This window comes from Carlito syrichta, unplaced genomic scaffold (assembly GCF_000164805.1).
Source record: "Carlito syrichta isolate Samal-C Ts95f unplaced genomic scaffold, Tarsius_syrichta-2.0.1 Scaffold314013, whole genome shotgun sequence".
Taxonomy (NCBI): Eukaryota; Metazoa; Chordata; class Mammalia; order Primates; family Tarsiidae; genus Carlito; species Carlito syrichta.
This window is the reverse complement of record NW_007258109.1, coordinates 28,457-42,648: the sequence shown is the minus strand read 5'-3', so window position 1 is coordinate 42,648 and position 14,192 is coordinate 28,457. Positions and strand designations below refer to the sequence as shown.

At 41.6% G+C, this 14,192-nt stretch overlaps 1 protein-coding gene across 3 annotated transcripts in view; it reads right to left on the bottom strand.

Annotated features, from left to right (window-relative positions):
• Positions 1-1,065: 1,065 nt before the first annotated feature.
• BZW1 (basic leucine zipper and W2 domains 1) overlaps positions 1,066-14,192 on the bottom strand; it is a 13,954-nt gene continuing 827 nt past the window's right edge. The window contains exons 2-13 of one of the 3 annotated variants that reach the window (XM_008070768.1): positions 13,654-13,727; positions 10,746-10,922; positions 10,113-10,207; positions 9,294-9,359; positions 8,577-8,712; positions 7,607-7,716; positions 7,304-7,474; positions 6,497-6,643; positions 5,573-5,711; positions 3,083-3,205; positions 2,948-2,973; positions 1,066-2,694 (exon numbers count right to left, since the gene is read on the bottom strand). In XM_008070768.1, the coding sequence (XP_008068959.1) occupies positions 2,557-2,694; positions 2,948-2,973; positions 3,083-3,205; positions 5,573-5,711; positions 6,497-6,643; positions 7,304-7,474; positions 7,607-7,716; positions 8,577-8,712; positions 9,294-9,359; positions 10,113-10,207; positions 10,746-10,922; positions 13,654-13,717 (1,392 nt within the window). In that variant the 5' untranslated portion in view covers positions 13,718-13,727 and the 3' untranslated portion in view covers positions 1,066-2,556. Of the gene's footprint in view, positions 2,695-2,947; positions 2,974-3,078; positions 3,206-5,572; positions 5,712-6,496; positions 6,644-7,303; positions 7,475-7,606; positions 7,717-8,576; positions 8,713-9,293; positions 9,360-10,112; positions 10,208-10,745; positions 10,923-13,653; positions 13,728-14,192 lie in introns of all 3 variants that reach the window. The other 2 variants (XM_008070769.2, XM_021718919.1) reach the window with 2 other exon arrangements.

Genomic DNA, 14,192 nt, shown 5'->3' with positions numbered 1-14,192 from the left:
AGAAGCAAGAGGACTGTCTGATCCCAGGGGTTTGAGACCAGCCTGGACAACTCGGCAAGACCTCATCTCTACAATAAATCACAAAAATTAGCTGAGTGTGGAGGCGCGTGCCTGCGGTTCCAGCTACTAGGAAGGCTGAGGTGGAAGGATCACCTGAGCCCAACAGGTCAAGGCTGAGGTGGCCGTGGGCGTGCCACTGTACTCCAGTCTGGGCAACAGAGTGAGGCTCCAACTCAAAAAATTGCCTGAAGCACAGGTACAATACATATAGCGTATCTGACACACATAGCTTAGGGGTGCTGGTAATGGGAAAAAGCCTTAGAAAAATGGGATGAGAAGTCAACCTCTTGGCCACAAATATTCCCCCCACTACCATCACTGTGCCACATCACAACAGCTGGGGGCCATTTTTGAAATATGAAGTTTTTTAAAGAACAGAGTAAGTATCTCTAGGGCTATACTCCCAGAGCAAGATTAAGAAACATAATCAGCTCTAATAATACTAGTTTCCAAGAGGTGACATTCTTAGAAACTGACACCAGGTAAAGAAAATCAATTAGCATTTATCCAATCATTAAAAGTACAATCTAACATATATATTAATTACATGTTTGAGGCCATACATTGGCATTGGCTGAGCTAAAAAATTACCACGTAAGATTCAAAATGAAAACCTATCTTTTACTACAGCATTCCCTTTCTTCACGTAATAGGCGACTTATTCATTTACTATGATATTGTACTAAGTTAACACTACCGTGTCATTATGAAGGAAAAAACTATGATCAAAGATCATAACGTAGTTCTGGAAGACTACACATTCTCACTATACACGGTATATAATAAAACAGGGCACACTTGGTACGGCAGTAACATGCAATGATGACTTGGTTGTAGAATTGTTAATATAATTTCAGCTACATCAGAATTCTGTGTAGGTGTTTACAGTTTGGGAGTCATAAGGATGAAAGGAATAATTATTTAATGCTGTACAGTAAAGACGTCTGAGCACACAACAAATAATACTACTACATATTAACATGGAATTTACCAAAAAAACTAATCTATAAATGCCTAAGGTGTAAGGATGGACTTTATTTTTTTAAAAAAAGTCTTTTGAGGACTACAAATTACAAAGTAAAAGCAGATCACTATGTAGAAATCTAGTGAATACATTTTGCATGTGCATGAAAACTTTATCAAAGTTATTCATTTAACAAATTCTCCCCATTCACAATATTATCAGTTATAATGTTCTTTTTAAGTTCATTATACTTTTATTTCAAATTATATTACATGTTATTCCCTCAAGATTAACTTTTAAACACGAAACTCTTGGTTCCAAAGAATGGCACCTTCAAAAGCAGCAGTTTCCACTCAGTCTCTGGTGACCTTATTTCAGGCTAGTTTCTTTCACCAAATAAACCTTCAAAATGCTCACTTTTGACACAAAGTCTTTCCATTAAAAAATGTGGCTACATTTTTCCCCCCTAAAGACTATATACATAGATGGGTAGCAGCAAGAAAGGAAAGATGAAAACTAAAAGGCAGCCATTAAAAATAAATGATTACTTGTATAGAAGAAATATTTGGCTCATGGCAATTAACAAATGGCAACTACGGTATGTTAATAGCAAGATTCGTGAGTCCTCACTGAACTCGTTCACAGGACAAAGCCAGGCCAGTACGACCAACTGCACTTCATTCTTCATGACAAATACTCCAAGCCAATGGAAATCTAAATCGTATCTAGATTCCCAGTGAGAACATGCTGTTAAAATTTTCAATTTTTACTGGGTTTCGTATTTAGTATGGTCATTTACTTTACTCAAACTCCTTTACAAGTTCCTTTTCTATCAATCCATGTGTATTCTGAGCAAAAAATACTCTAAATGACAAGACTTTTCTAAGATACATTTGCAAATGGTTGTACTTGTAAAGAATACCCATTTGTTTTGCTGGGAAGATACAAAGTGAATGCAAAAGGTTCTCAGTGGGGAAAAAGCTCAGCTCTTCCCACTGCCACTGCACATGTGAGTTCCTACACTTCTGGCTTCACTAAGGATGGAAACCAGAGAGCAAGCAAGGACATCTGGGGTAAGAAATGCAAGAAAATGTTAATATGCAAGTAATGGCCCAAATACTCGATTCATGGGAATGAATCCAATGACTGCTGATGAGTTTTTCACTGATGAGCAGGGCTCTGGGCCGACCACATTATCACACAAATCATTGCCTTTTGAGACTTTGGATACTTATACAGTTTAATTTGCAAACAGAATTTTTATAACAAATTATTTTTAACCAAATCATATCTTGAAAACTGTTTATAGAAAACCCAGGGAATAAAGTGAACTGTTCATTGTGGAAGGCCTTAAATTACATTATTACAGTAGAAAATACAGGAGGTAGAAGATAACTGAAAAGATAAATGCAACATTAGATTCAAATCTATAGCTCCTGTAGCTACTTCAAACATGGTTTCAGAAACTAAATCCAACATCTCCAGTAACCACAGAAACAGTTAAAATAAAATTTGCCATGAAAGCCCTTATATCATGCTTGATATAGGGAGGTAGGAAGATGTAAGAACCAGGACACATGAGACATGACATTGTATCTACAACTCCTGTTTGCTTTACTGAGGGTGCAGTTTCGAAATTCAGTCACCTTCTTCAGCTTCAGACTCAGATTCTAGAAAGGGGGAAAAATGCAGTCAAGCATTATATATCAGAAGGCAAATGCTCCCATTTATAACTTTAAATTTTTTATCATAAGAAATTCTAATAATAATTCTACTTAGATGAGAGGGATATTCAAAAGTATTCACTTAGAAATCTCAGAGTCCCCAAATACCAAATATTCTCAAAAGTTTCAATTTCCCTAAGAATGTTTAGTATATGGCTGAGTCATCAATACACGAATAACTGAAGTTAGTTTTCTTTACCTGCCTGAAGTCAATCGTGAGAAAATCTGTACTCCAGGAACCAAGTGGCACCAGAATGAAAGGACACATACCAAGGTCACATTAAAATTAGGCTCCAAGCATCACCAAACAAACTGCACAACAGATGGGACTTACCCTCTTCAGCATTTTTGAGCCACTCTACAAACTTTTTCATTTGCTCAAGGAAGACGCTTTTCCCCTTTGCAACATGCGCATCCTTATACCACTTCAGAATGGGCTCTTCACTCAGGACCTCAGCTTTGAAGAAGAATCATTGCATTAGTGGAATTTTAAAGATTTCTCTACTTCGGGCAGTTAGAACCACCTAAGGTGCAAATGCCCGCTTGGCAGGCAAGAGCCTACTAAAAAGTTAAGTACCGTTACTTTCGTTGTTTGCAAGATAAATCTGTTATTTAAAACTCTGGCTTCTTCACAACCATTAATTTCGGGCAGTACAGAAAAAAGGAAACAAGACCCCTATATTAAGAGAGTTTTATCAACCTGTTGCCAAAGTACAACCCTACAATAAACTGGGGGAAAAAAAAAGGTGATTTTTCTCAACTGAAAGCAATTTTGCCCCCAAGGGACATTCTTGGCTGTCACATTAGAAAGAGGTGCTACTGGCATCTACTGGACAGAGGCCGGGGATGCCACACGAAAGATAGTCATTTACTGGAATTAACTGGCCCAAAATATTAGCAATGCCAAAGTTAAGAAACCGTATAGGCTGGTCATAGTGGCTCATGCCTGTAATCCCAGTAATTTGAGAGGTGAAAGTGAGAGGATTACCTGAGCCCAAGAGTTTGAGACCAGTCTGGGCAACATGGCAAGACCTCATCTCTACAATAAATAAAAAAAATTAGCCTGGTGTGGTGGCACGTGCCCACAGTTCCAGCTACTTGGAAGGATCACCTGACTCCAGCAGGTTGAGGCTGCAGTAGCCGTATGCCACTGCACTTCAGCCTGGACCAACAGAGTTAAGACTCAGACTAAAAACAAAATAAAAGCCAAAAAACCCTGTGTTAAATAATCAGGGATATTAGACAGAAAATTCATTAATTTTTTTAGGTGTCAAAAAAAGACAATTTTATTAAAAAGAAAAAGTCAGCTGGGTTTGGTGGCTCAGTCTGTAATCCCAGCGCTTTGGAGGCTGAGGTGAATGGACTGCTTGAGCCTGCGGGTTTGAGACCCGCCTGGGCAACTTGGTGAGACCTCATCTCTACAATAAATCAAAAATTAGCCAGGCGTGGTAGCATTCGCCTCTAGTCCCAGCTACTCAGAAGGTTGAGGTGGAAGGATCGCCGGAGCTCAGTAGATCGAGGCTGCAGTGGCCGGGAGTGGCCACTGCACTCCAGCCTGGGTGACAGAGTGAGACTCCAACTCAAAAAAATAAAAAGAAAAAAGAAAAAATTCTTCTATTTCATAGAGCCATGCTCAGAAATCCAAGAATCTAAAGACCTTTTCAAGAACTGCTTATTTATTTTGAGTTGGAGTCTCCATGCCTGCCCAGGCTGGAGTGCAAGTGGTATGATCACAGCTCATTACAGCCTCTACCTTCTGGGTTGAAGTAATCCATCTCCCTCAGCCTCCCAAGTAGTTGGAACCACAGGTGTACGCCACCACAGCTGACTAATTTTTTAATTTAGTGACAAGGTCTCATCAAGTTGCCCAAGTTGGTCTTGAACCTCAGAATCAGGCAATCCTCTTGCCTCAGCCTCCCATAGTGCTGGGATTATAGGTGTGTGCCACCATGACTGGTCTCAAGGATTGTTTCTAATAATCTTAGAGCAGGATGAAGGTGTATAAATGCTTTCAAGAAACCTAATCACTGAAGCATAAATACTGAGTTCATCACCCCATACAGTCTTTAAAAAAAAAAAGTTCTGGGTATCAAGGTAGATTACTATTCTAAGCATAAAATAGAAAATTACAGACACCAACAAAACCACCAGTGAAAACGAGGGGATAGAATATGTGTGCACACCAACCACATGACGATTGAGGCTGGCCTTATAAATTCAGAATTTAGAAGTGTTACCACCAAACACAGTAATTCAATAACTACAATGGACTCTCACCCACCATGTTCCTGGAACTGGGACCACAGAAAAGGGAACAATAATGGAAATGGAACTTTACAGAAGCACTTCTGAACTGCCCCTGAAGGACTAGTGATAGTTACCATCAGGAGTGGGGAAGGAGGAGAAGCAGGCTCCGTACCTGCTGGAGACTACAGAGACAGGCGTGTCTGAGGGTGCAAAATGAAGGCTTTAGATTTTATAACTTAGCTTGCAAATGAAGTCTAGAGATATTTTAATACCAATACACTAAAAAAGCACTCAATCAGAGGCAACTTCTTTAAAAAAAAAAGTTGTTTTTACATTAGAGACAGGGTCTCACTTTGTTAGTCAGGCTGGTCTTGAACAACTGGCCTCAAGCGATCCTCCTGCCTCAGCCTCGCAAAGTGCTGGGATGATAGGAGTGAACCACTATGCCTGGCCATAAAGGTGACTCTACAAGTAAAATATTTCAGGGAGCTGATATTCAGGTAACTACTCATTTCAATTATTTTGAGTGTTCAAGGATTTGCATTAAAATATTCACAAAATTTAAAACTTAAATTACCTTTATAAAAAAGCACCACTATTTTCTGGAAGGCTTTCATGAAGTGAATGTTGTCATAGCAATACTCCTGAATCTTCAGTAACAGAGTCAGCTCAGACTGACCTTGAGTAGTAAAGGCAGCAAGTAGAGGGCTGTATTGCTTTTAAAAGGAAGGGAGTAAAGATTTAGTCACTCATGACTATGACCATCCACTACAAACCCCTGAAACACAGAATGCAACCCACCTTTTATTTTTTTTTTTTGAGTTGGAGTCTCACTCTGTCGCCCAGACTGGAGTGCAGTGGCCGCTCCCGGCCACCACAGCCTCGACCTGCTGGGCTCTGGTGATCCTTCCGCCTCAGCCTTCCAAGTAGCCGGAATTACAGGCATGCGCTACCATGCCCGGCTGATTTTTTGATTTATTGTAGAGATGAGGTCTCGCTGCCCAGGCGGGTCTCGAACCCACGGGCTCAGGCAATGCACTCACCTCAGCCTCCCAAAGGCGCGGGATTACAGGCTGAGCCACCGAGCCCGGCGCAACCCACCTTTTATAATCACTGTGAACTATAATCTATTTACTGGAAACTAAAACAAACAGTAAAGCAGAAAAATCTAAGCACCTAAGTCAAAAAGATAATGCTGCAGCAAGTATTCAAAATAACTGTCAAACAATATTTGTATTTTAGAGGGAAAAAAGAGCACTCCTATTTCCCAATAACCCCTCAAAAGTGAACATCAAATTGCAGGCATAAGCAGCTTCTTCTAAATGTGTTCTTGTGTTTAACCTGCGAACCAAAGGAAGCCCAACTTAGAGCCAAGTGCTGTCACCAACAGTTACTATGCATCTGTCTGCTGGCTAGTGGTCATGCCCAGGAGCCATAGGATGTGACAAATCCTCTTAGAAAAGCAGCCAGAGTCCACCCTGTCAAGGTGCAGCTCGGATACCTTCAAGTGCTTGATGGCTTGCTCTGCTACAAGCTCCTCTTTTTTGTTCCACTCCACTGTGCTCATGACACTTGACCAGATGATTCCAATGACCACCGGTTCCGGGATGTTGTTTTTTTTCATCTCCTCCTTGACATATAAAATTATCTGCAAAATAAAAATTTAGTAACATAAGTCAGTTTTGCTATGCACATACTCCATACATAAACTTAAGTCCTTTTACAAAAACATAATAACACCTTTCTGTACAACTAGCAGTACCACATGGAAACAAAACCTCTAGACCCAGAAGAGCTGAACCCCAGGCTTAGTTTCTGGACATCTGGAAGGCACCGAATAAACGTGTGTCAAAGGCTGGGGCAAAGTTGCAGGGCAATATTCTCTAACTATTAACTCAAATTCATCCCGATGAAAAGACTTTAATTTCTCTTTTGTTTTTTGAGTTGGAGTCTCACTCTGTCACCCAGGTTGGAGTGCAGTGGCACTTTCACGGCCACCTCAGCGTCAACCTGCTGGGCTCAGGCGATCCTTCTGCCTTAGCCTTCCAAGTAGCTGGAACTACAGGTGCGTGACACCATGCCTGGCTAATTTTTTGATTTATTGTAGAGACGAGGTCTCGCCGAGTTGCCCAGGCTGTTCTCGAACCCATGGGCTCAGGCAATCCCCTCACCTTGGCCTCCCAAAGTGCTAGTATGATAGGCTTGAGCCACGCTGCCCGGCCGACTTTAGTTTTTCAAGTTAGTGAGAATGTCTATGCTAGAAGCTCAGTCATAAAAAAACAAAAACAAAAACAAAAAACAAGCTTACATCCTTGAACGGATCCCCACGGGACATCTGTTCCTGAAGCTCTTTCTGGAGCTCCTTCCGTGCACCTATAGTTTGCTGATTCCGAACATACTCTGAAAGCTCTTTCAAGCCTGCCTCAGTAAAATACTTTGTGAAGTGTTCAACGCTTTGCTTATTGGCAGGAAACAGTTCCTAAAAGAAGAATTTCATCTGGTTAAATGGTCTTTAAATCAGATTAACAAAAACATTTTTTCAGACTTAAAAATAAGAAATTTCTCTCAATACATCTGCTGGCAAGAGTGGGAAGAAAGGAAAGGGACAAACCATCAGTCTGTTGTCCATGCTGACTTTCCGAAGGCTTGCAGCTACCGCATTGATGTCTTTTTCATTTATCCATGACTTGAAGAGCTTTACAGCAAAAGCCGCTGAAACCCCTGAAAAGAACAAAGCCTGCTCAGCAGAAGGGTCTTCCAGCCCATCTTCCTCTCCACAATTCAATGACACAGGATCACTCACGTCCCTAAGTTTAATGCTGAACCTTCCTCTGCCACTGTTGACCACTTCTCCACTTCCCCCTTTCTGCTATTTGCATATTCTTGGCCAAGCTGAAGTTTTCTAAAGTGTAAATTATGGGGAATAGTCCCTAACCCTTGACAGAGCTGTTGTGAAAATTTGAGTAAGGTAACTTAAGCGTTCAGTACTCCAAGTAGTTAAAAGTTAGCTTGAAAAACTTACTGTACCAAATAATGCAACAGGGAGCTGATTTTCTTTTCCAGTTTGACATTTTCCTCAATGTCATTCTCTCCATTATGTCCCCACGTCTCCCAATTGGCATTCATCCCTTTTGAGGTTCCCACAGCACCTCTCACTTTACTTTCATTACATATAACCATATTTTGTCTAAACTCTAAAGAAAGCCATTAAGAGCTGGGTGCAATGGCTCACGCCTGCAATCCCAGCACTTTGGGAGGCGGAGGCGAGAGAACTGCATGAGCCCACAGGTTGGAGACCAGCCTGGGCAACATGGCGAGACCTTGTCTCTACAAAAAATTAGCTGGGTGTGGTGGCACACGCCTGGAAGGCTGAAATGGAGGGATCGCCTGAATCCAGCAGGTCAAGGCTGCGGAGGCCATGAGTGTGCCACTGCACTACAGCCTAGGTGGCAAGGAGACTCCAACTCAAAAAAAAAGCCATTAAACCTAGATACTAACGGTATACATTAAACATCTACTGGATTGGAATGAACTGTTTAAATCATGCTCTTATTGACTCCACCTTCACTAAGGCTGATTACCTTCTTTAACCAGATTTTCATTATAAAGGCTGTTAAGAATGGATGCGTTCAGTGTTCCATTAGCCAGAAGAACACCAGTCAACATCGCCAGTTTGTTCCTCTCTGACTCAGAAAAACCCTTCAAGAACAGCAGCAGCTGAAAGAGTAAACACTTACAGGTTAAAAGGACAATTGCATTGCATTAAGAGAAGCAGTGAAGCACACTCAATTTATTAAACCTGTGAGCTCCAGGGCCTAACCACCCAAATTTACACCATGGTTACACTATTCACCAGATGAGTGACCTTGAACAAATTATTTCACCACTGTGCCTCAGTGTTCTCACATGTAAAATATGAGTCATGAAACTTGCCTTACAGCATTTTTAAAAATAATAAGTCAATATAATGAGAATAGTGCCTGGTACCCAATAAATGTTACTATTACTATGTGCATCTACATGTGAAATATTAAGGAATGAGACTCAAATACCAAGTAGGTTATATTTCCTGAACAAAACCACTTTGATGTTTAGCTCTTTGCCATTTATTTGCACACAGAGCTAAGAAACAGTGCACAGCAAGTCAGAAATATTTGGATAAACTAAATTATATACCCCAAATCAACAGCCTACCTAAATATCTAAAGTTAGCTCAAATCTGTGGTGGAATTAGGATTTAACATTCTTCTGTCTAACCTCAACTTTCTCTTTTCCACTAAGTAAATTATTCCTCATACCTTTTTTACTTCATCTTCAAAACCTTTCTCCAGGTATTTGTATCGCCTGATTAACTTGTTAAAAACCTGTGAAGAACATTAAGTGAATTCAATAATTTCATATGTGCAGCTACCAGGTCCCTAAAAAAGCAAAATCAGGGTCACTGAGATCTTTCCCATGGTATTTCTAGAAGAGCAAAGAGGTAAACTCTCTACCTGTTATAATGCACAACAGGAAACTGATTTCCCTTTTCAGCTTAACAACAGAATGAGACCCCAACTAACCAAAAAAAAAAAAGAGGAATAATTCCAGAGGGACTAATACAAAAAGGAGAGCCAATTTAAACCTTCCCTGTTTTGTTGGCCTTCACATATCTGAAGTTTTTAATTCATCACACTGCACCAACAATATCCCTAAAACTTAAAAAACTCTTTCAACTTTCTTTTAGAGTTGGAGTTTCACTCTGTTGCCCAGACTAGAGTGCAGTGCCATGCTCCCGGCCACCACAGTCTCAACCTGCTGGGCGCCAGTGATCCTTCCACCTCAGCCTTTCAAAGTAGCTGGAACTATAGGCGCACGCTACTACGCCTGGCTAATTTTTTTTTTTTTTTTTTAATGTATTGTAGAGATGAGGTCTCAGTAAGTTGCCCGGGCAGGTCTCGAACCCATGGGCTCAGGCAGTTCACTCGCCTCGGCCTCCCAAAGTGCTGGGATTACAGGCTGAGCCACCAAGCCCAGCATACTCCTTCAACTTTCTACCTGCAACCTATTAAAAGCAGAACATCCCTTAAACGATGGACAGTAGCCCACTGAAAATAACTATGTAAAGCCTCATTTACCTGAGCAAATGCTTGCATGGTCTCTAGGTCTTCTTGTGCTGCAAACACACAGACATCTGTACGCATCATGTCATCTGCCAGTGTACCACCTGGGGCTAAGGTATAGTTTACAAAAAATGTATGGTCACTTTCATTTTATATTAGCAATCATTTCAATCTTAACTTTCTACAAGAATTTTCATTACAAAATGATCAGCATTCTAAAAGATGAACTAATAACAAAGTCAGCTTGTCAGTACTTGACAGTCACAGGCAGCTAGTGGCCACTGTATTGAGCAGTGCAGGACAGAGACTGTAGGTATACAGAAGTCTCTTTCGCAGGACAGAACAAGAGGTAAGCGTTTCTCCATTGGGCGTGTACAAACACAGGTTGGAAAAAAAAATCACTGAGGATGTCTTAGTTATTAGAAAAAGAAGAGTCATCCTAAGGGTTATGGTTCTGCAACAGACTTCAAATGAGACTAGACAGACCAGATGTATGAGAAAAACATGGAAAAGCCTACAAGGGTAAAAATAAACACAATACAACCCAGACCACCCCATTTTAATAGGCCTGTCAAATAGTTCATCTTCTGGATTCTCCATACATTGCAATTCCCTAAATTATTAAAGCCACAAACACAAGACACTTACCCAGCATTCCACCGGCCACCAGAATGTCAAAGAGAGTTTCTGCATATCGGCGGTAATCAAGTTTTGCTCCAGAAGCATCAAGAAACTTAGCTACTGCTTCCAAATCAGTACCAGTTTCAGTTAAGCCTTGAATAATACAGTCTTGAAACTGAGTAGGGTCAAACCTCTCTTTTTCATCTGGGGGGAATCCAAGACACTTAGTTTTAAAAGGTTTACCAAAATGCCACACCTTATGAAGCTATAACTACTAAGTTAACTAAATTTATCATAATTTCGGTTATTTCAGCAGCAAAAGTAAAGCAGACACAAACTAGGTTACCCAAGACTGGCAACAAGCAAACATGACGGGAGGTTAAGTTCACGTCCTCTGTGCGTTTCTGTGAGGTGCAGGCAGGATGGCCGACTCAAGAAGTGTGAACCTCTCCTCCTACTCCCTTTCCCAGTAAATCTCATAATGAGCCCAATGTGTTCGTTTCTCATGTTCCGACTGCCACGAGGTCATTTCTACCTGGAATACCCTTCTACCTACTGCCCCTTGGCTTTCTCAAAACTTAGGCCATTCTCTAAACAGGCAAATTTTATCTCTTTGAAATTCTGCCCAAACACTGGGGTTCTTAATTCTTTCCTTTAAATGCCCATAGCACTAAACAAACAAAAGACCCAAAAACCTAACCACTCACTTGGCATTTATTGAGGAAGTCTTTAGAAAGTGTATTTACTCAGCATTCATTATGATAGAAACTGTATTAGGTATTTTGCTTTAATCCTGTTTACAACCTTGTGAGGTAGATCTTTCCCACCATTATTTAGAAGGAAAACTTAGAGAAATGAGGCAATTAAGAGACAACTGTAGCCGGGCTCAGTGGCTCAGCCTGTAATCCCGCGCCTTTGGAGGCTGAGGTGAGTGGATTGCCTGAGCCCGCGGGTTCGAGACCCGCCTGGGCAGCGAGACCTCATCTCTACAATAAATCAAAGAATCAGCCGGGTGTGGGAGCGCATGCCTGTAATTCTGGCTACCTGGAAGGCTGAGGCGGAAGGATCGCCAGAGCCCAGCAGGTCGAGGCTGCGGTAGCCGAGAGCGGCCACTGCACTCCAGTCTGGGCAACCGAGTGAGACTCCAACTCAAAAAAAAAGAGACAACTGTATAGTGTTCAGAGCATGGACTCTGGAGGTAAACTACCTGGTTCCCACAGAGCCATCTAAACTCAAGCAACTACACCTCATGCTCCAGGCCTGAATTCCCCTATTGTAAAATAGGAGAATTCAGTAACTATTCTGTTGAGTGCAATAGGAGTGTCCAAGAGCCCAGGGGTTCGAGACTAGCCTGGGTAACTTGGGGGAGACCTTGTCTCTACAATAAATTAAAAAAAAATTAGCCAGGAGGGATGGCGGGTGCCTGTGGTTCCAGCTACTTTCAAGGCTGAGGCAGAAGGATCACGTGAGCCCAGTACGTTGAGGCTGCAATGGCCGTGAGTGTGCCACTGTACTCCAGCCTGGGTGACAGAGTGAGATGCCAACTCAAAAAAAAAATAATAGTACCTATTCCACAGAGTTGTAAATATTAACAAAACAGAAAGCGTTTAGGCCAGTGCCTTGTGCGCACACCAGGTCTCTACTGAGTTTCCTTCATGGGGAAAGTTTGATCTCCCCATTTAGGTCGGATGACATCTTCATTTTCACACAGCACCAAAGCAACAAACTCCTATTTGCCTGGGACTTTATGGGTTTTAGCACTGAGAGGCCTGTGTCACAGAACCCCCTCTGTCCTAGTCAAACAAAGATGGCTGTTTACCCTACTCAAGATCCTAATCAATAGTCAGGAGGCCACAAATGATCTTTACCTACAACTGGGAAGGCAACACCTTTCCCTGATGCTGGTAATAATAATAGTTGCTGCTACTATTTATACAAAGGTGATATCAGAATGCACATAGCAGCAAGGAATCACATATTCAGAGGATACAGACTTTCCATCGCTATCGAACTGCTCTAGTCTACAAATCCTGCCCCTTAATACAATTTACCAGCTAAATCTAAATGAATCTGCAAAGACTAGAATCAAATCACACTTTGGTTCCCCCAATCTACATGGGGTAGAGATTGTAAGATTCTAGAATATAAATCTCAAAGTGTCAGCTACTTAGCGTATAAGAAGAAAAAACTTAACAACCAGTAGCTGACCCAGTTCTCTATTTCCTCAAAACTTCCTGGAAAATAAAGATAATGTGCTTTTTCAGCAATAATATTTACAAGTGTTTTGGGTGCAGTAGCATGCACCTGTAGCTCCAGCTACTCAGGAGGCTATTCCTGGTTGAACCCAGGAATTCTGAGACCAGCCTGGGCAACACAGGGGGAAAAAGGCATTGGGAAAATATTAAGCGTAATACAAAAATGTATCTGAGACTGCATCTCATTTCGCTTTGTATCAATAGCACAGTGCCTTGCTACAGAATTCAATATTCACTTAAGTATCCACTAACACAAAAAGGTAGTTGATATAATTTCCATACCTTCCCTAAGTAAGTTTCTATTTCAAAATACATTATATTGCGAATCCTATTCTATAATTAACTTCCATGGATAGAGATAATTTTTCTGACAACCTTCACAAAATAGATGTGACCACATAGGAGTTCTCCTTTCACAACTTAACATATTTGCTCATCTGCTCGAAACTGCTAGCTAGTAAAAACACAGTCCTCATTTATTTATTTTTTTTAAAAGGCACTCTACCTTCACACTAATAAGTAGGTGCACTAACCTGCTCAGAAATTTACTGACACTAAAAACGAAAGACTTGGGAGAACAGTAGAAAAACCAAGGGTTACCTGAAACAGTAGTCAACTAAAAATTCAGTTCCTCTCTGTATTTTCTCGAGGTTTAGTGACATTAAAACTTAAATACTTACCTCTTTTTCTGGTTTTAAAACGCTGGCCTGATAGCGTTGGCTTCTGCTGCTTTTGATTATTCATAAAAGACACCCTAGGAAAAGAGAAATAAAGCCTCGACATCAGTGCCGTGACACTTCCTTTTAAAACAAAGCCTCAGACCTCGGTCTACCCTTCTAAGAACCGAAGGGAACACAGCCCGCTGCCTGGCCGAGGACCTGGGGCAAGCTCCGAGAATTACCTTCCCTCCTACGGAGTCCAAGGCTACATTCCTCTCTAGAGGGCAGCCCGTAAGGAAGTGCCGCTAGTCACACTTTCCAATGACTTCCCGTTGCCACAGTGACTGGGGACAGATCGCCCATCATAAACATGATTGTTTGGTCTCTTTCACATCCTCTCTAAACCCACTCCATCTTCCACCACCCCCGAGCTCCAACTGGACGCGATCCGAAGCGACCCCCAGGCCGGACTGTGGCCGCCACCTGCACGGCAATTCCCAGGCGTTGTCTTAAGTTGAAGCGCTTCTTCCAGGGCTGGGGACGCGCAGCGCCGCCCGAGG